Source organism: Conger conger, chromosome 6, assembly GCF_963514075.1.
Source record: "Conger conger chromosome 6, fConCon1.1, whole genome shotgun sequence".
Taxonomy (NCBI): domain Eukaryota; kingdom Metazoa; phylum Chordata; class Actinopteri; order Anguilliformes; family Congridae; genus Conger; species Conger conger.
In genome coordinates, this window is record NC_083765.1 from 12,033,745 (window position 1) to 12,056,274 (window position 22,530).

General features: G+C 42.6%; 1 protein-coding gene across 1 annotated transcript in view; it reads right to left on the reverse strand.

The window, feature by feature from the left end:
• Positions 1-22,530, reverse strand: part of LOC133130568 (N-acetyl-beta-glucosaminyl-glycoprotein 4-beta-N-acetylgalactosaminyltransferase 1-like) — a 98,034-nt gene that overhangs the window by 72,284 nt on the left and 3,220 nt on the right. Inside the window, exon 3 of the mRNA XM_061245232.1 lies at positions 2,861-2,973. Within this exon, the coding sequence (XP_061101216.1) occupies positions 2,861-2,973 (113 nt within the window). The remainder of the gene's footprint in view (positions 1-2,860; positions 2,974-22,530) is intronic.

The following is a 22,530-nucleotide window of genomic DNA, read 5'->3' on the forward strand; positions in this document are numbered from 1 at the left end:
TATAGTTCCACAGAGAAACCACTGTCCTGTTTCCCCAAGCTACGATTCCACAGAGAAACCACAGTCCTGTCTGTCTTCTTAAACTATAATTCCACAGAGAAACCACTATTCTATCTCCCTAACCTGTAATTTCACAGAGAAACTGCTCTCCCATCTCTCAAAGCTATGATAACACAAAGAAACCACTATTCTATCTCCCTAAGCTATCATTCCACAGAGCAACCACTGCCCTCGCTCCCTAAGCTATGATAACACAAATAAACCACAATTCTATCTCCCAAAGCTATAATTCCACAGATAAACTGCTATCCTATCTCTCGAAGCTATGATAACACAGATAAACCAAAATTCTATCTCCCTAAGCTATAATTCCACAGAGAGACTGCTATCCTATCTCCCTAAGCTACTGTATGATTCCACAGAGAAACTACTGTCCTGTCACCCAAAACTCCATGTAGTCTGTGTGTGAGGGTGTGTGTGAGGCAGTGTGGGAGGGTGTGTGTGTGAGGCTGTGTGTGAGTGTGTGTGTGTGTGTGTGTGTGTGTGAGTGAGTGTGAGGGTGTGTGTGAGTGTGTGTGAGTGTGTGTGTGAGGCTGTGTGTGAGGGTGCGTGTGAGTGAGTGTGAGGCTGTGTGTGAGTGTATGTGTGTGAGTGTGTGTGTGAGGGTGTGTGTGAGGGTGGGTGTGAGTGTGTGTGTGAGGGAGGGTGTGAGGCTGTGTGTGAGTTTGTGTGAGTGTGTGTGTGAGGGTGTGTGTGAGTGAGTGTGAGGCTGTGTGTGAGTGTGTGTGAGGGAGGGTGTAAGGCTGTGTGTGAATGTGTGTGAGTGTGTGTGTGTGAGGCTGTGTGTGAGGGTGTGTGTGAATGTGTGTGAGTGTGTGTGTGTGAGGCTGTGTGTGAGGGTGTGTGTGAATGAGTGTGAGGCTGTGTGTGAGTGTGTGTGTGAGGGTGTGTGTCAGGGTGTGTGTGAGCCTGAAGAGGGTTGTGTTTCTCTGCCTCTGCTTTATAGTCCTTTGGATCTTTTAAAGGTTTTAAAGGTTTGAGCATCATCCTTTCCTTTCTCCCCCTGCCTGAGTAAAAGAACAGATTTTCCTGCAAATCATGCATTTATTTGTAGACATAAACCGGTTTAAAGGGACCAGACACGCCCTCAGCTGAACCCGTCTGTGTAACAGAAGCGGTTATTAGCTGGAGCTAAAGGCTCTGCTCTCGTTATCGGCAGCGCCACAAGTACCTCTGGAGCCTCACTAGGAGAGCACAGGAAGCGGCAGAAATGGAGATGTATTTCCTTCATACGAGAAATAATCATCGTATCATCTCTGACAGGTCTTGCTGCAGCAGAAATAATCCAGCCCCCATCTGATACAGGCCTTTCCCAGTAACCCAAGATGGCCACCATTTACAATGAGTTCATGTTTACAACGAAGATCTGGTACAATCTCCCTCAGTTGGAGCTGAAAGGACAGCTTGTATCTTTGAATCATGGTGTAGAGAGGCAGCTACAGGGGGCTTATCCTACATCTGGAGCCCAGGAACGAGCCACGGGAGGATTCACTTTAATGTGGTCATCCTACTTTACTGAAGGATTTGTCACATGACAAGGCAGTGGAGGCCTTATTGCCCCCACAAATTAAAGATGCCAATTTAGTGATTAAATGGTTTAAATGTCTAACACACTTCCGGCAAAATACAGAGAAAATAAATGAAGTACTTGGAACAGTGAGTTCTCTACCACCACAGCTGAAAATCAGTGTTTTAGCACAGTCTATCACAGCTTTTAATATCTGGCAAAAATGATAATGATGTTCAGCTCCAAGTGATGCAGTTTTTGTATTTGCACGCCACAGAGAAGAAACCAGACTAACCAGAACGGTCTCTCTCTCTCTCTCTCTCTCTCTCTCTCTCTCTCACACATACACACAGGCACACACACACACACACACACACACACATACACACACTTACAAAGCCGTATGCCCATCCACTGAATATTTAGTGAGTTTGACCCCTGAGATTAAAGCTCACGAGAGTGCACTCTAATGGCTGTCTGAAATGTCCTGATGGAGGACTGAAGCAAGCTGCACAGAATTCATCGCTACGGCGGCAACTTGACATTTAATCCTGAAGGTCAGAAACGGCCGTGACTGGGCTACTTTTGAAAAACATTTTCAATCTCCTTCCACCGTAGGCAATTATTTTAGGGAGACTGTGAGTGAAGAGGATTGATATTTGCTCATTTGGTTCACCCCTATGAATGAGTAAATGTGAAACAGTTATGTTTGCTTAGGCATGGATTAGATCACAATCATCCTAAGCAAATATGAGCCACTGTCATCCATTGGCAGATCAGAGAGACAGGAATGCCATGAGAGGTGTGGGTCCTGTGTAGACCCTGTGCAGTTCCTGTGCTGTCTCTGTGCAAACCCCATGCAGACCCTGTGTAGACCCTGTGCAGACCCTGTACAGACCCCATGTAGACCTTGGGCAGACCCTATGCAGACCCTGTGTGGACCCTGTACAGACTGTGCAGACCCTGTGCATACTCTGTGTAGACTCTGTGCAGACCCTGTGCATACTCTGTGTAGACCCTGTGCAGACCCTGTGCAGACCCCATGCAGACCCCGTGCTGTCTCTGTGCAGACTCTGTGCAGACCCTGTACAGACTGTGTAGACTCTGTGCAGACCCTGTACAGACTGTGTAGACTCTGTGCAGACCCTGTGCAGACCCTGTGCAGACTGTGTAGACTCTGTGCAGACCCTGTGCAGACCCTGTGCAAACCCTGTACAGACTGTGTAGACTCTGTGCAGACCCTGTGCAGACCCTGTGCAGACTGAGCCGCAGTGCAGGGTTAGCATCACTCACCGCAGGATCGTCTTCACGGCTGTCACTCACGTCGTCGTTCCTGTGGTGATTGGACGAGGAGCGGGACTGCCTCCTGCGACTCGTCTCCGTCCCCTCTGACTGCTTCTCTCCATCTGAGGAGAGAGTTACATCATCATCATCCTCATCATCATCATCATCATCATCAGCATCTACATATTCACCACCATCACCAGCCTCATAATCACGGTCCATGATCCACCCACCGCCACCATGCTGGAGGCTGCTGAATCACATTGAGCGCAACATGAGTAGGTAAACACGCTAAAATTACAAAGAACAAAAGACAATAACGCTCAATACTACAGAGAAAACACTAGAAAATACTATAGAGCATAATATCGTCTGTGGTCTTGTCTAAGCCTGCTCACTGAAGGGCAATCAATTTTCCAGCCTCATCTCATGGAATCCTATAATTGGATACTGGGACACTGGGTGATCATGGAATTGCGGTGGTTATTTTGGGGTTCCATAACTCGATGTGGGCCACAATACGAGAAGAAGGCCAGACACAATCCCTTTCGTTAATACCCCTCTGTCTCTCCATTTCATGCCTCCACCCTCCTCCTCTATTGGGATTCACTTCACCGTAAAATTACCTGCCCCGACAATTACACCATTTCAATTACTGTCACCAAGTTGTGATGAGTTCAATCTGTGCTTTGAGCTGAAGTGGGCTTGACCTTGGCCAAGGTCCGCCATGCATTTATTTACTGCACTCAATGGCATTAGAAGGCTGACCAGCATCCCTGGAGCTCTGAAAATAGAGATAAAGGGAGCATTGTGAGCTACAGATAGTGAAAGGGGTGTGTGTGTGTGTGTGTGGGAGAGAGAGAGAGAGAGAGAGAGAGAGAGAGAGAGCGAGAGAGAAAGAGAGAGAGAGAGAGAGAGAGAGAGAGAGAGCGAGAGCGAGAGAGAGAGAGAGTGAGAGAGAGAGAGAAAGAGAGAGAGAGAGAGAGAGCGAGAGAGAGAGCGAGAGAGAGAGAGAAAGAGAGAGAGCGAGAGAGAGAGAGAGCGAGAGAGAGAGAAAGAGAGAGAGAGCGAGAGAGAGAGAGAGAGCGAGAGAGAGATAGAGCGAGAGAGAGAGAGCGAGAGAGAGAGAGAGAGAGAAGGAACAGGGACACCAGGCCTCTCCTGCGCAGATTGGCTGGCAGATGCATGAGGGAAGTTTTTTTATGATTCACATTCATGAATGTGCCCAGAAGCACCCAGAGAGAGCAAACATCCAGAGGGGCTCATTCTCCGACAAAACCAGTATAGTCTGGGCTCAAACCCCATTATGAAGCCCATAATCTCAGCAAAGTGTGACCCACAAAGGCATCTTAATGGGAGGCAAAATTACCCTGAGCTGCAAACCCAGTGTCACTTGGCGGTGGCCTTAAACTCAATACAGTCTGGGTTACAAAACATTATAGTGTGCACCACAACACAAATATACTGCAAGCTGGAAAGCCACAAAGCAAACCTAACTGGGTCTACAAAGTAAGGCCTGTGAGAGCCGCACAGATTAAGAGAGGCTTTCAAGTCAGGACTTTCCCTAAGAGCAGTTTAACTGACAATGGGGCTTAGTGCGGGGTTACATATTGCGGGGTGAAAAAGCAAACATAAACCGCCAGATCTATACAGTAGAATAACTGAAAACACAGAATGAAAGTAGCAGTAGACTGGAAGTTGTGTACAATCGTTATAAAAATCAATTTGGTACGTAACTTGAATCAATCTTGACTCAGAAACACAAGCATGTCAAAAAAACGATGCCTTGGAGGATTCCAGTGTCAATAGCGTCAGTAAGTCAGTAAAGGTGCCTCCTGTCTCAAAGGCATGGACAGGGGATCCATGGTCCTGCATGCATTAGCAGGGCTTGGCATGCCACCGTAAGCAGCTTTGGTTCAAACACAAAGACACGAGGCTAGCTGTAATAGGGGTCGGCAGAAGGCGAACTTGTGATTAAATGCAGGCTTACTGTGGCAAAAAAATCTCCATAAAATATTATTAATATAATTGTCTTTCAATAAAACTGATAGATAGTGACTGGGAGAAGTCTCTAAGCATGCTGAGGAGCGGAGAGTGTAGGGAGAGGTGCTATCTATCAGTCGAATATTCTATCGTATTAATAATCCTTCACAGGGAATTTAAACCTTGGTCCAAGGACTGGTGTAAGCTGTTTTTATACAATGTCTTCATCAGTTACAGCTGTTAAAAAGAAGTGTCGACATTCTTTTAGAATAATTTCCTTCAGCTTATTTTAAGACAATCTAGGTTCGGTTTGTCTGTTTCAGTGACCAGGCATACAGACATTTTATTTATTAGTGCCCAGCTTACTTCACCTGCGAGTCCACAGAGTAATTCAATAAAATGGCAACCCCTTTCTGAATCATCTGCCACACAGCACATTTCATAAAATGAGAGCATAAGGTGATTTGACATACTAAAAGTCATGGGCTGTAAATACGGGATGATTATGTTTCATGGCATCCGGAGCTGACATGATGCGGCTTAATTGGTTATATCATTAAAGGTCTCCAATAAAGCACTTTTCAGTGTGTGTGTGTGTGTGTGTGTGTACGTGTGTGTGTGTGTGCGTGTATGTGCCTGCGTGTGTGTGTGTATGTGTGGGTGTGTGTATGTGTGCGTGTGTGTGTGTGTATGTGTGTGTATGTGTGTGTGTGTGTGTATGTGTGTGTACGTGTGTGTGTGTGTATGTGTGTATGTGTGTGTGTGTGTGTATGTGTGTGTACGTGTGTGTGTGTATGTGTGTGTATGTGCGTGTGTGTGTGTGTGTGTGTGTGCGCGCTCGTGCCTGCCTGCGCGTGTGTGGTTTCATTGCCATTAGAGGGGCATCTTTTCCTCGTGAAGCGTTTTGATGAATAAAAGATAGCTGAGAGGCTCCTTATGAGGCAGCTCTAATGGAGATCAGCTCAGTGTCCAGGCCTCACAGCTGAAGGATTCATTTCGGGATTGAGCACTATCGCTGCTGACTGCCTCAGACTGCCTTCCCCTGCAGATGGTGAGACAATGATAAAGACGATGGCATAAATATGCTTTTGCATATTAACCACATTAACATTAAAAAATTGCTTTAATTTTTTAGTTATAAATCTATATCCCGAGCTCTTTAAGACTGTGGCATACGCTGACCAGAGATAAAAACATGTTGTTTGGTGAAAAAAGCAATTTGCAAGATATTCAAGAGTTTTCCAAAGGCCCAGGGGCCATATTTTCCATGATGAGGATAGATATGAGGATAGGTCATTTTAGAAAGGAAATGTCTGCTATGTTTATAATCATGCAGTAATAAACTGAATTCTATTAAAATGAAAGCCACGGCAATTTAAAAAATCCTATGCCAACACAGCATTGCTTGAATACTTGGGTTATCACACCACCCTGTTCTTAAGATATTAGCTCAGACACATTGCGGTAAGGCAAAGAATAAACAATAAGTTAAAAAACATCAAGCTGGTAATGAGTCACTGATCTGGAAACTGTTACTATGCTCATTGCCAGTGCTGTGCCTTTACATGCACACGTACTGAGCCAAATAAAATGGCTAATTAACATCTGATCAGCAAAGTTAATTGGGGTCAATCAAATTATAGCAGGAGAGCAGCTCAGCAGCAGAAACAGAAGGGAGGGACCATTCATCTCCAGTGAGCTGGCAGCCAGGCTGCTTCCACCTCCGCTCTTCAGAACCAAACCTTGGCCATGTGAAGAAGAGAACCTTTTTCCCCCAAGACGGAAAGGCCATGTGGAAATGAAAAAGACAGTGAAAAATGACTGTTCCTATAGTGATTAACTTTGGTATTACAATTCAGGGATGCCAATTGCATTATCACTAGCATTGCGATGAGCACATTTCCATCTGTTTTCATTAGCCAATGTAGCATCAGTCTAAACTAGATTTCAGTGGAGCTCCAGTTTATCGGTTGTGGGAATCTGTGGGTTCAGGAAATGGTTCTCTTAACCTTTTTATGTTCTGCTCGACATTTGGTAGAGCACATTTTGAGTCATGATATCTTATTGAAAAATATGTTCAATATGACTCAACATAAAAAAAAAAACATTTAAGTAAAAGGACTGCTCTGCAATTATCAATATCATTTTTTCTTTTTTTATTTATTTTTCTTTTTTCTTTTACTTTTTTATTTTTTTTATTTTTTTCGCTGCTTTTTCTATTTGACAATACCAAATTACAATGAACATCAAAATGGTGCGTGTTACACCAGTATGAAAGTGAAAGTCAGTGTGTAAATTCTGCACATGTAAGTCACAGGGTGTAAAACTACTTCATTGTAAACTAAAGCTGTGTCTGTTCAGTTGCACCACGGATACTGACCCAACATCTTAACTAAATTTCCTTCCTGAGTTTTTGAATATTGCATAATAATGAGCTCTTTTTCTGCATTTTAATTCATCAACATGGCTGCTGGTGCTTTTTAGAGCAGGGAGTGCAGTTTCAGACCACAATAAATCTCACACAAGGAATGCAGAAGGAGAATAAACACAGAAAAGTAGGCTGGGTGCGTTTGAGTGCAGGACCAAAGGAAGAGCATGAACTAAATTCTGAAGAAAAATAGCATGTCGGAGGTCGGTAAACTGGCTTCCACAGGCCAGCTATTTAATGGGCATGAGTTTGGACCTGCTGTTCAACCAGTTAACCTATTCTAGTGCACCGCACGCACATATGACTAAAACACATACACACATACAGTGGTCTCCAGAATTATTGTTACCCTTCATAAATATGAGCATATGTTTTCCCATTCTGTTACACATGTGAAGCGTGCACAATGCAAAACAGATTAAGGTGCAGATGCTCATAGTCAGTGTGAGGGTTATTTAGAGCCTCTATCGGCTGACTCAGATATGCAGATATCCATCCTGTGTGTGTGTGTGCGCATGTGCGTTTGTGTATGTGTGTGTGTGTGTGTGTGTGTGCGCATCCATGTGTGTGTTTGTGAGTGTGCATGGGTGCATCTGTGTTATTTTGTCCCCACCTATAAGCATCCTATCTTCAAGACAACAGCAACACCTGGCTTCAATACCCAGCTATAAGACAGATCACACTGCAATGTTACCAACACCCAGTTACAACCAATACAACACCCAGCTACAATAGTACCAACACCTGGCAACACCACAACCAACACTTTAGTGACTTAAATGAGTAGGGGAGAGATAAGAGCTTTCATCGCAGGGAGATAACCATTTAGTAGTAAAAGGGAGTGTGTCATTGGGGACTGGGAGGGGTTGCGAGTGAGATGTGTGGCCCGTATCTAAAATTCTTATCTTCATTAGCAAACATTTGTAAACGGACATCAGCTTTGTACTATCTGAAAATTTGAGCTTTAGAGCTAAATCTATTACCATATTATTAACACAAAATAATCCAAACAAACAAATTGCAAATTAGGTGAATGTGTAAGGAATCTATGCTATTAATCAAAATGTTGGTATGACTTTGTGCCACCATTCTGATCTTGTAGAGTTACAGCCTTCATCAAGGAAGAAACAGAGGCACCCGCCATAACACAATGGATCTCATTAGCACTGCCTTTCACTGGAAACTGGAGAGTAATTACATTTTCGTTTGACTGTACCATATGGCTATCCTCTGCTGCATATCTGTGCTTTGTTAAACTGTGTGAAGTTTCCATCTTGAAAATACTCAAAGGGGAGAATAAACAGTTTCACGCCAGCATTCCAGCACCCCCGCCTCTCCCTTACACACACACATACACACACACACACACACACTCAGACTGAAGGCTAGCCTGAGCACATTATATGAAGAGCTCTCTTTAGTGAGAAGGGAGTGGGGGAGAGACAAGCCGAGATAAAGCATCAGCTCGCAGTGTTGTGACACCTGCCATCTCCAGCTGAGAGGAGAGCAGCAGTCATAGCAGACACGATGGATGCTGTTTGCTTGTTTACACTTTCACTCTGCAGATAAAACATATAAAACAAGAGTATGGGAACGGAAAACAGATACACAACATTTGAAAGATCACGCACACACGCATGCTTTACCTAGTCACCACATCTAAGTTAAACTAGGGCTTCTGTTATGAGAGTATGTTTTTATAAAGCATGCCCAAAGTGTCCAAAAAGCTCTGCAAAAATAATTACTGACCCTAATGCTTTGTAACCAACCGACATGATGTTTAGATTGGAGGTTTATTTAAAAATTAAGTTAACCAGAGCCCCGTTAGCCCTGTTAGCCAGTACAATTACAGATTACTCTATAGAAAGTCCAAATCCTGTCATTGCGTATGTCTGTATATTCATTCTGCTATGCAAAGAGTAATATTCCTAAACTGTCCGTCACCGGAATATGACACATTATACCTTGTTGGAAAGGGTTGGTAACCATACCATGCTCACCATGGACCTAGCGATGCATTTACGCAACAATAAGAAGTCGTTCAAGATGACATCTGCTTGACATCTGACGTATAGCCCCAACAAATATATAGTGTTCTTGAAAATGGCTGAACGAATGACCAAATAAACTTGTGTTAGTCAGAAAACAGTCGTAGAAAATGCTATAAAAGTGAGCTAAGAAAAAAAAACTGTTTATTCATGCAATTTCTGAAATGTATATTTTTGTTCTTAGATTGGAATATTTTGACATAGAGAAATGGTATCAAGGATTGTAAGAATATGTCTTTTATTTGTCTGAGTCTGTGGTGTGGTGAGGTGAGGGTTGTAAACCATGAGTTGGCAAGGGGGAGATTGGAGTTTTATTGCCCTGCTTTGCAAATAAGAGGCTGATCGCAGTATTTTGTATTCTAATATGAATGCAACAATAATTTAGCACGTTGACGACTCAACCACAAAAGGGCAAAATGGATCTGGCTAAACTACGACTTCTGCCTATTCACCACATTTAATGGAGTTATAACAGGGCACTGGGCTGCACCTCAGCATATATGGTCTAATATAGCTCATGTATACTCACCAATGCTTCAACCTTTTTTTTATAAACCAAGCAGGCTATATATAGCAAATGCTCACAAAAGAGTCAGAGCACAGCACAATATTAACATTCACAAATTAGCATATGCATATTGCGAGTGCATGTCTCTTCCTCCAAGCAAAATGTTCAATATCGCAGAGCCAGAGGAGCAGTGGAAGCCACAACCAATCAAAGGAAAGCCTGCAGGAGCTGACCTCTCACAACAGAGTAACAGAATCTTAAGTGCCATAGCAACAATGACAGAGACAGAGGGGCCCTACCTCAAACTGAAAAAAATGAACCTCTACTGCCAGACCACACTGCAGGGGCACTGTACTGATTACAATTGATGAAATAAAAAATGAACACAATAAAAATGAAATGTGACCACATACCCAAGCCCCTAATGCAATCTTTTAAATGTCTGAGTGAGAGTGATAACATGCACTTTTACATTTTCATTTAATTTTCTCATCAAACACACAGCTCTACTGCATTACTCTGTCTCAACACATTCTATTATTTTCTTAAGAGACAAAAATGTAAATAACACCCCTACGCCTCTCTCTGCATATAAATTTAGTTGGTATTGTTTTCCTTGCATTGCAAGTGGCTTGTGAGCTTAAGGGTGAAACAGTAGCACACAGCCTTAGCACTTAATCGAAGCACGTCTAACAACATCCCTGCACCAATCAGGGTTGAGAAGGTCGGTCGGCAAGCAGTTTGCTCCCACATCCGGGAATCAGATGCCGTAAGGCTGGGCACCATTCCCTGTGGCAGGATCACCAACCACAGCAAATGGCCAAAAGTAAATCAATAATTTAATCTGTAACCTGTAGCAATGCTGGTTCACCAGCCCAGGGAGGCAACCTTGTTACAGGTGAGAGATTCAATTTCTCATTTACTCATGATTGGGCCAAACCAGTGTCTCTCCAGTCTGGATGGCAACATTTTCTCATTCAGCTCACTATTCCTATTGGTCGTGTATGGATGCCTATTCTGATTAATGCTATAGAAATGATGCTCCAAGTGTGTGTCAGGTACCCCACAGTGAGTGTGAGTCAGATACCCCACAACAAGTGTGAATCAGATACCCCATAGTGAATGAGAGTCAGATACCCCACAGCGAGTGTGAGTCAGATACCCCACAGCGAGTGTGAGTCAGATACCCCACAGCGAGTGTGAGTCAGATACCCCACAGCGAGTGTGAGTCAGATACCCCACAGTGAATGAGAGTCAGATACCCCACAGTGAATGAGAGTCAGATACCCCATAGTGAATGAGAGTCAGATACCCCACAGCGAGTGTGAGTCAGATACCCCACAGCGAGTGTGAGTCAGATACCCCACAGCGAGTGTGAGTCAGATACCCCACAGCGAGTGTGAGTCAGATACCCCACAGTGAATGAGAGTCAGATACCCCACAGTGAATGAGAGTCAGATACCCCACAGTTGGATTCAATTTCCTTTTTTCATAGCTGAAATTACCTACCTCCCCTGATGCAAAGGCAGCACCCCACCACCATAAATAATAATCTCTGAAAAAGGTGATTACTTTGCCCAACAAGTAAGCAATGAGAAACTAAGCACATAAAAAAGCAGTTACACACACAAACACACACTCATGCACACACATATACAATATACATGCACGTATACACACACGGATACACACAAAGATGTCAAATGCATTCTACTGTGAATGGCACAGAAACACAGACCCGCTCTTCTAGACTTCTGTCAGTGGTGAAAAAAACAGCATTAGGGTCAAATACCAGTAGCCTTTTATCTCCATATGCCTTAAGCCCCGCAGTGCTTCTAAAAATCCAATACAATCTTTCTGTAAATTGCCCTTATTCTCATATCTCACGCATTATAAGGGATGAGGAGAGAGCGGTCGGCATGATAACACTTTTCCCCGGGCAAGCCTTTGCCCCAAAGGTTCAAACTCAATGGAGCGGAGAAGTTGAAGACTGAAGGCAAAGTCAGAGAGAGGGGAATTAACTGACATAAAAACCCTCTCTCCGTGTTCGTCGCTCGTACATCCACGTCCATGAAATGATTTGTGTAGTGAGTGTGTTTGCTGACAGCGTTTATTGGTAGCAGTGTAACGCGGCATTCATTCCCCTGGGGGGCAGGTTAGGAGAACGGGTACTGTTTCTGCTGAGTACTTCATGCACAGAAACACACAAACAAAACAGAAGTTTGAAAACACAGCTCCCATTAAAGACACAGTGGTTCAGAGAGTAATGGCCCTCATTCAGAGGCCAGACCGGCCCCAATGGCCCAGATGCTGCAGGTTAGAGAGAGAGCCCAATGGCCCAATTGTCCAGACGCTGGAGGTTAGAGACTGAGCCCAATGGCCCAATGGCCCTGACGTTGCAGGTTAGAGACAGAGCTTCATGGTTCAGACGCTGCAGGTTAGAGACAGAGCTTCATGGTTCAGACGCTGCAGGTTAGAGACAGAGCTTCATGGTTCAGACGCTGCAGGTTAGAAACAGAGCCCAATGCTTCAGACGCTGCAGGTTAGAAACAGAGCCCAATGGTTCAGACGCTGCAGGTTAGAGAGAGAGCCCAATAGCCCAGACGCTGCAGGTTAGAGAGAGAGCCCAATAGCCCAGACGTTGCAGGTTAGAGACAGAGCTTCATGGTCCAGACGCTGCAGGTTAGAAACAGAGCCCAATGATTCAGACGCTGCAGGTTACAGACTGGGCTGGGTTATAAGCTAACGTTGACTGAGAGTCAATAACGGTGGAATATGGCTTCTGAAATCTGAGACAAATCAGCTTGGATAGAGTACATTTTACACTGGTAGAGTTCCTTTAATCTAGTGTGGGCACACATAAATTCTGTTTGAGCTGATCATGCTGGGCTGGGCTTGATTTAGGTTGGCCCTAGTTAGCGTAACATTAGCTTCTCCCAATGACATGCCAAGCATCCACAGTGAGAGATATACCTCTCCTCTCATCCTCCCTAATACCTCTTAATTGCAAGTCAAGTTACACATTCAGTAATGGCACAGGCTCACTTTCACTTCACAATGCCCGAAAAGCCAAAAGCCTTCCATGGCTCTGCTTTCATCACGTTCTTATCATCAGTCAGAGTGTTTGGTGGCGGGAATATGCGGCAAGCTCCCTGTACTTCTGAAGCAGCACTGCTTCAAATTCCTTCCACGGCAGTTACCAGTTCCGTGGCACTTATTCTGATGCAAATTTCACTCCAGAGCTGAACGGAACGAGACAAATCTGACACCACTTCTGTTCTCTTTCTACCATGAATAAGCCTGAACATAAGCTGAACATTTAATTAGCACCGTACCCCCCGATAATTAAACCTCATTAACGTTCAGTGACATGCTGATTGATTGGAAAGACAGAGGCTCTCTTACATAAGCAACACATTCCCAATGACTGTCTCTCGATTTATTCACAATTAATAAGAGAGACAAGCAGGAATGTGATGGGAAGAGGCTGCAGCGGACAGTGAACAGAGAGTTAGTGATGGGATTCCAGCATACTACATAGTATGAATGTAGAAATAGAAAAGTCTGTAATATCATATGGGTGTTAAAAGGTTTCAGTCGGTTGAATATGCATGCAGTATCATGTGACCTTATTATGTACCTCAAATAACCAAAACATGATTTTTAGTTTTCTTTAAAATCCCATTGTTTCTCATGTCAGTGTAACAGCTCAAACAATGGGACTCTTCTGCTATTTGAAATATGCGGAAATGAATGGAATTAAAGCAAAGTGTTCAATTAGACTATTCAATAGCAAAGCAATTCAAAAAGGCAGTAAAAGTCCAGGTCATAAAAATGGTGGAATAATTCAATTGGAGGAGCTAACAGTATAAACCCTCTTCAATAGCACAGAAAGAACACTGTTGGATATTGTAGATTCATAGCTGCATATTCCAATGGCTTCTTTAGCATTCAATGCACAAATGAATGAGCATGTGTGAGTGTGTGTGTGTGTGAGTGTGTGTGTGTGTGTGTGTGTTTGTGAGTTTGTGTGTGTGTGAGTGTGTGTGTGAGTGTGTGAGTGTGTGTGTGTGTGTGTGAGTGTGTGTGTGTGTGTGTGTGTGTGTGTGAGTGTGTGTACAGTGCTAGCATGTGAGGACAGTGTAAGCAGTGAAGAGTGAGTGTGCCTGTGTGAAGATAGTGTGTGCACATGAGCATAGCGTGGTGAGGTTGTGCACAGTGCCTAGTTGTACATGTGCGGTCTGGTTTTCACCGAAAAGGTTCCGGTGGATATTGATCCTGGAGACTATTGTCTGTAAGTTTGGAGCCAAAGCCACACTGAGACTGTGCTGTTTCCTCTCCAATGGAAAACAATGCCTCAGTCTCTCTGTCCCCTCTGAGAGACAGTGAACAGGATATGGGATATGACCAGATAGTGGCTCACTCAAGCAGCGATGTAAAAAATTCAGCCCAAAAGCACTGAAATGGGGATGGGCATTTTATGCCGCAGCTTTACAATGCCTGTTTATGTGCCGCACCATAATTCCAAAGGGCTACTGACATCAACCTCGTGAATGAACCATAAATCCCCTTTAACATGCATCTGTGTCCCTCTTTCCAGTTGTCTCCACAAAGAAAGATATCCTTGCACTCCGCATTACCTACACTACCAGTCGCACCCGTGGCATGTTATACCGTGTCTAATGAAGCTAGCACAGGATCTGTGTCAAACACAGTTATCCCACTCCACTGCTCAGTGGCACTGCCTCGCTGGTGAAAGGCTGGCCTCTTTGTGCGGGGGAGACAATCTTCACTGCACAGCGTGCTAACTCACAGGCATGATTACAGCTCTATAACAGGCATGCACTCAAGATCTGCGAGAAACAGGGGAACAGACTCAGGCCACTGCAGCAGGATTAAATGGAGAGAGGAGTTGGGTGAAGGGGTTAAACTGGAGGAGACAGGGTGACCTGGTGAAACTGGGGGAGACTGAGAGATTGGGTATGACTGGGTTATATGGTGATGGTGAAACAGTGACAGGGCGAGCGGGTTAAACTGGGTTGTATCGGAAAACTGGGATTTGGGGTGTAAATAATAGTTTAAAAAAGGGGTAATTTTGGGAGGTGAAACTGTGAAAAAGCAACAATAACACTGGAAGTAAAAACAGTGTAAAGAACCATCTCTACACGTTTTATCAGCACAGGTACTGTACTGTGAGCTCCTCCATGGCATTCAGCTGGAAAGTGTGCAGGAGCCATTTGCAACAAAGGCAAACAAACACAACCTGCATCACCCTTTTCATCCCTATTAATAACATAAAAACATACTAAATCAGGCTGAAATTACATTTCCATGCCAGTTAAATTATAATTACATTCATGCTTGATTAATTTGGTACCCGAATTATGAAAAAGCTTTTTTTTAAGCATGCACCCTGCTGAAAGATATGGAAGGCTTTATCCTAATTGAAAGTGTGCCTTTTATCACTGCAACTGCTATAATGTCAGCCAATGTTTGGCAGATAAGGAAAACCACATTAAGAAAGTCATAATTGTTGGGATTAGAGCTGGTATTGATTTTAAAATCATGGTTGAAACAAGATACCAAATTTGTCATAAATATTAGTGAACGATCAATGTCTCTCTCAGAATCAGTTATGATAAGGACTAGATTCAGATAATCAAAGCCAGTGGCTAACAGTACAAGCTGTGGCAGAGCTGTGGCACAAAGAATCGGTGGTCAGGTCCTCCTGTGATTAAGGAAAACCATGGTGATTTCAGGATCACGGCGACGCTCGGAAGGTGTCTCTCCCCACCTGAATATGTGCCTACTCTCACAATCTGACAACCTCATTTTCAAATGTGCCACTGAAAGCATGAATGCCTGACAGGGTGATAATAGAGTTATGCACTTTGCTGATCAAGGTGAATCAAACTTAGATTCAGCAAAAATAGAAATGGAAATTTTGTCAGCTTTTAGGAGGAAAATCTGCTTCCTGAGGATTGTCTTTCCAAAGAGCTGATCAGGGAACGATACACAGCACACAGTCTCACACACGTTCCTGCAGGCTCCTGTGCATACTGCTTTTTCTGTTAGAACTAATATCATAATTAGCCGTTGAAGACATAAAAAATCTTCCATAATCCTTTCTTTAACTGTAGAATAATGCAGATCTGGCTCAATTGGTTTGTGTTTGAACTCCTATAGAGTCAGTCACCAAGAGTTCATATTTCAGCAGGTGTGACCCCCGATAATTCCACCTTTCAGTCCATAATATAATCTGTTAAAATCCCATTCAAAATGAAGAATTTGCCATGGAACATATTCAAGAAAATGAAAGCATTACTTAATCTGACATATCACGCATAGCTATTTCTGTGGCATTAACTCCATCAGTAGAGATTAAAGGTGTTTAACCCAAGGAGCCCTATAGAATTCCCATAGAAAGGTCGAAGGAATTACAATGCATTTCAGCGGTCATGTGTCTTGAAAAACGGTCATGTGATCAAATGCAACGCTGCCGTCACATCCGTCGGTTAAGGGAGATGTAACGTGCAGGTCGCATCCGCCCATAAGGGGTTAATTAAGATAACGGTTACAATACAATTCTACAATAATATGTTAAAATTCAGCAGCTGTGGTTGGAATGAAGACCAACATACACAGGAGCCCTCAGGACCAATCACAAACTATGTGCTGCCTGCTATTCAAAATCTACAGACAGGACAGGCACCACCAGTATACAGACCATGAGATAACCATAACAGGCCAAACCTACAAGGTAACTATTACTGACCCTTAGAGATCAAAATTGCAGATTAATTGATGTCTTTAACACATCGTCTTTGTAAAGCGAAAAACAACTATACAAATAATGGACTTATTCAACTGATTCAACTGAATGTAAAATGACCTATGGTAGTCGTGTGCTTACATCTTGCCTATATTATGTTCTTTTTACAGAATTAAATGTATGGTTTTGCTATTTAACCCTTGTACAAATAGTATCTTAGTTTTAATGAACATTTTAAGAAAGTTTTGAATCAGGGAGGGTGGTAGCTAACAGTTCTCTTATAGTAGTTTAGAGATTCACAGAGATAAAATACAACTTTTTATTATCTTTCCCTCAAGATTGGTTATTATGTACCAGCTCGGCTGCTTTTGACTGCTTTGAGATTCGAGGTTTTCAAATTTCCTGAAAAGTCAAAGCATTCTAATAAACCCTCAGAAGCCTTTTAACGGGAAAATAATAGGAAGTAAAAGGCTCATATAATCGAAATTCTAAACTCCCCTATGAAAATTAATTTGAAAACTTCAGAGATTAAATCTTAGCTGTGGGAGGCTTTGATAACAGCTTTGATATGCATGATAGATAAAAAAAAAAAAAACTGCCTATGGTCTGAGGAACAGACACCGGTCACATTGATTGAATTTGAATACATGCTGTACACTAAATTCCTGCAAGTTTACCATTCAGGGTTTAGCATCGCGGTCCTCTTATTCTACTATATATATTTTTGCTACTATGCCATGTGTATACAGGCCTGCTACTCAGTCACAGAAAAAGCATAGCGGTTGTAAGCTAGTATGGCAGCGAAGAAACATGGAAAAAGCATTGCGAATGTAAGCTAGTATGCCAGCGAAGAAACATGGAAGGATTTTGCTCAAGGCAAGACAACATGGGGGCGACTCTTTCCGAGGCCGATCACGGAAGAAAAACTGGATTCAGAGCAGTAGTATTATCTGGGACAGGTCAAGTCCAGGGAAGTTTCATGTCATGCTCTGTTCGCATATAATAATCTTCTGAACTCGTGACTTGTAATTTTAAGGTAGAGCAGTGATTTTATCCTTTAAAATGATGGAAGTGCACCTATGCTTAAAGCTGGAAAATAAACATTTCCGGAATTGCTTTATTTCTGATATACTGCACACTGAGAAATAGGAAGCTGATCTATCTATAACACTACAATAAAACAAGAACTCTCAGACCTGCCCTTTAAAGAGGAACTAAAGTGTTGCTGTACCAGGCTCACTAAGGTGACAGTACACACTAAGGTGAAATCACCTGTTACAAGGCGGCACACATCAGATGACGCAGAGGAAGAACACATCTGTTCTGTGTGAAAAACCCTGTCTTTGGCTGGTGGCTCTGCCCAAGCCGTGGCTCCTGGCAGTATAATAGGCCTGCATAATGCTTCTTTTGGGGTCGGACTGCCTCTCTCGCCCTGGAAGCTTTGGCTGAATGGCCCACCTGTGGATAAGCCATCACTGGCACCATCTCCCACACTTGACTGGTGGTTTTGCCAGTCTGCAGACAGTGACATCATTCACTGGCAGCTCAACTGCGTTAAACACGCTCTATAATGTGTGTGCAAAGTGTAACAAGCTGCAGCTCTTTACCCAAATATTACTGAGTTACAGTACACAACCGGCGAAATATTCCTGGGATAACGAGCCAAATACTCTTGATATACATTACCTAAATATTCAGTTTCATATTATTGTGTTTTTTACACTGTAAAAAAAACAACAACCAAGTGAGGTAAAAAAAAATACCCAGTGATAAGAAAAACGCTCAAACAGAGGGGAAAAGAAACCTCACCGGCGGGGAAAAAAGATCTCACGGCCAGGAGGAACCCAGCCCCGCGGGGGAGCCCCTCCTGCACAGGCCAGCTGGGTGTGAGTGTTCAGGTTCGGATAAACACTCCAAGGATAACTGCCTAAACATCCCACAAGTAACAAACTATGCACATATAGCTTTTGTTTGGCAAAACATAAATGTATTCCTGAATGAACTCCTTAGGGTTGTACAAGACTTTTTCATCTTTTTTCAATTTCCCAAGACTGTGAACCTATAACCAAACTGTGAAATCTATCTCACTTAAGATGATGGCAATATTTCTGATGGGGAAGCCCCAAAGCTAAAAAGAAGACCACCAACCTTTTTCCTTTATGTGCATCATAAAATAATTTGCGTATTTGTACAGAATGTCCAAGTTCACAATGTAATCATTAAGCAAAATCAAACCACGAGCCAAGCTCACTGTCAAAATTAATCTGTTGATCTTAAGTTTTCCAACGATGCCTGAGGCAGTTTAAGTGATTCATTCTCTCTATAATGACCATGGAATTACAAATGCTGTAGCCACTATAACCACACTGCTAAGAAAATCACTGGAGAAAATTACTGTACTCCCCAAGCAGAAGCATTGTACATAGCAACTGTTCAAAGCTCATTTTAAGAAATAATATGAAAAACATATCCCAATCTGTCAATAGACACACTAACACGCAGAAATGGTATGAATGGCAAACCCTTCCTGTAATATATGGATGAGGTAAAATGCAAATGCTGAGGTAATATACTATAGTGTGAAGATATTTGCAGTGTTGCTATGACAGCAAAACACAGGTCACTCCTGAAAGTGAGTCACATTGTATTATTCTGTTCATTACTGCACTCGTGTTTTTGAAATTAATTTGTCATTTTCATGTCATTCTCTAAACAGCTATCATTGTGAAGTCACAATTAAGGAAGAAAGACAGTATACATTGAAGCAGAAATTCTAGATGGCAAAATCCTGTTCATGTGGTATAAGATATTAAGCCAATGGTGGTGGTGGTAGTAGTCACTGTACTGATGTTTAGGCAATTGCCAATTGTAGGTGTGTCAGGTGTAGTAACAGTAACATCCCCTCCCTGAGACTCACCTGTCCCATTCTCACTGTTGTTGTCAAAAGCACAGTCAGTTTAGAAAGGCAACTATTATTTCCTGCAAGTACAGTTAGAAATCTTAAACCAGGCAAACTGCACAGCACATTGCATAAATCCCCTGTATGTGTGTGTGTGTGTGAGTATGTGTATACATGTGTGTGTGCATAATTGAAAGTGTATGTGTGTGTGCATGCATAATTGTGTGTGTGTGTGTGTGTGTGTGTGTGTGTGTGTGTGTATGTAATTGCATGTGTGTATGTGTGTGTGTGGGTGTGTGTATAAACACAAATATATGTGCATGCACGTGTCTATATGTGGGCCTGTCTATCATTGCCTTTTCAGTGAGGATTATGCATGTACATGTACTTCGTCAGATAGCCACTCAGCTCCTTGTATGTATGGCTGGCTGATTATCTGGTTAAATACTAGTCTCTCCATTCACCAACATAGACTTTTTCATCAATTTCAAATAAACTCTTCGTTTTTTAGTCACATTAAGTAAATATATAGCAAATAAACTCAGAAAAGTGTCACATTAAGTAAATACATAATCCGTGAATGCTCTCCTAAGTCAAAGTTGAGGAAAAAGTGAAAGCTGTGAAGAGCAGGAAATCAGCTTGACTGCTATGCCCACTCTCTTTACTCACTAGCACTCGCACACACGCAGCCCTCTCCCTGACACGCTGGTTTCTGCCACCTTCCGCAGTGTGATTCTGGTGGGAGTAGAGTGTGATGGAGGCGCTTACACAGTTTCTCTGTGCTACAGGAAGAAAGGCTGCTTTGCAATGTATGACACAGGCTTCGGCTGAAAGGGGAGGCTGGAAATGAGATTTTCTAAATGAGAGACCGGATAAAAAAGAAAGGTCTTGAGCTCCGATGTGCCAAGGAACTGCACTGTGAAACCTGATTCAAATTAAACTAGAAAGAATGCACTCAGTAGAATGCAGACCTCTGCCAAAACGCAATAATCTCCCCTCACATGAATGGGCACAGCACATTTTGTGTTTGTAAAGCTAACAGGTCAGGAGATGAGGTGATTAGAATTTTTTTTAATTGATGCAAGAGGAAAGGTCATGGGATGACCAACATCAAATATGTTCTCCCTCTTAGGAGCAGGATTGCCACAGGAAATTGCATGGCAGTCTGGCCATTACTTTTCAAGATACAATACACTCACTGAGGACTTTATTAGAAACACTCTATTAATAATGGGCAGGGCCTCTGAAAACAGCCTCAATTCTTTGTGACATGGATTCCACAAGATGTTGTAAACATTGCTTTGAGATTCTGTTCCATGTTGACATGATTACATCATGCAATTTCTGCAGATTTGTCAGCTGCACATTCATGCTGCAGATCTCCCACTCTTCGACATCCCAAAGGTGTTCTACTAGATTCAGATCCAGAGACTGGGAAGGCCACTGAAGTACATTGAACTTGTTGGCGTGTTAATGAAACCAGTTTGAGGTGACTTTTGCTTTGTGACATGGTGTATTATCATGCTGGAAGTAGCCATTAGAATGTGGGTACATTGTGGCCATGAAGGGATGCACATGATCAGCAATAATACTCAAATAGGCTGTAGCATTCAAGCAAAGATTGAATGGTATTAACGGGCCCAAAGTGTGCCAAGAAAACATTCCCCGCACCATTACACCACCGCCACCATCAGCAGTTACAGAAATACTCGAACCAAACATGAAACGTGAAAATTAACTGAAGCTCCTGACCTGTTCTACATGATTTTATGCATTACCCTGCTGCCACACGATTGGTTGATTAGATTAGATAATCGCACAAATAAGTAGTTGTAAAGGTGTTGCTAGTAAAGTACTCAGTGAGTGTTGATCACAAATTGAAAGTTTGGCCTGATGGTGCTAGAGGAAAGGTCCATAGGATTTATTTTGGGGAACAAATTTCATGGCAATCTTTATTATTTTCTATATTATTTTATCATATTCTTATATTTCTAATTAATATCTATATTATTTTTTCAAGATATTAATGCCACCAATGGACAGACAAACAGATGGAGGGACAAACAGATGGACAGAGGTCTTTAACCTCCTAAGCAGCAGTAATTACAGTTTTTTAAATAAATACAATGGGGTATTAAGTCATAAAATTGAAGCTTTCATGGCCAGAACATACCCATTTTGCCATGAATTATTTACCCTTGGTTCCTTTTTTATTAATTTTGGTACAGTTTAGGAGATGCACACTGTTCTTAGATGGGTATGAAGAGAGGCTGAGATTAAGAGAGACGGAAAAACAAATGGCAAGAAAGTTACACAGATTGTGATATGGACAGAAAAGTCTAGAAAAAAAGAGACAGAAGAAAGAGGGCAAGATAAATAGAGCAATTTCAATAGAATGTACTTGCCATCCTCATTCTGTGTGTGGTTCTGAAGGCTAACAGGGCTTATGAGACTGTTTCTGTGCTCAGGAAGGCGATATCACTGAGGTGGGTGGAAGCAGACATGGTGTTCTGCAGTTCTTAATTGGAATGGAGCTCCCCGCAACAAAAGGCTTAGCAGAACTCTCCTTTTAATCCTTATAATCCAGCATACGTGCCGCGCCAAGGCTCCATGCTAGATCTCACTGTCTGATCTTCCTGCTCATCGCGTAAAGTAGCTCATCGACTGTCATCGATAGCGCACACGTATTCTGTGGCACATACTGTCGGAGTGTATGAATACACGGTATATGGAAATAGTTTAATGCAATGCATAATTGTTACTGGGATTGTGTTCAGGGTTCAGGAATAAAATGTTGAGAACAGTGGCCTGTTTCACTTGCAGCAGCTAAATCCAAATGTTGTAATTTTACAAGACTGTCATTTTAAATGTAAATTGTATGAGAGCATTCATAACAGTTTTATGCTTTACTAGCTTGTCACTAGCTTATTACCAAATCTTATTAGTCTTTCCAGATCGCAACAGACATTTCATTTTAAGATTTACTAGCACCTCTATCATTGTACCTGAAAAGAGCATGATTGTGTGTACATAATGTGACA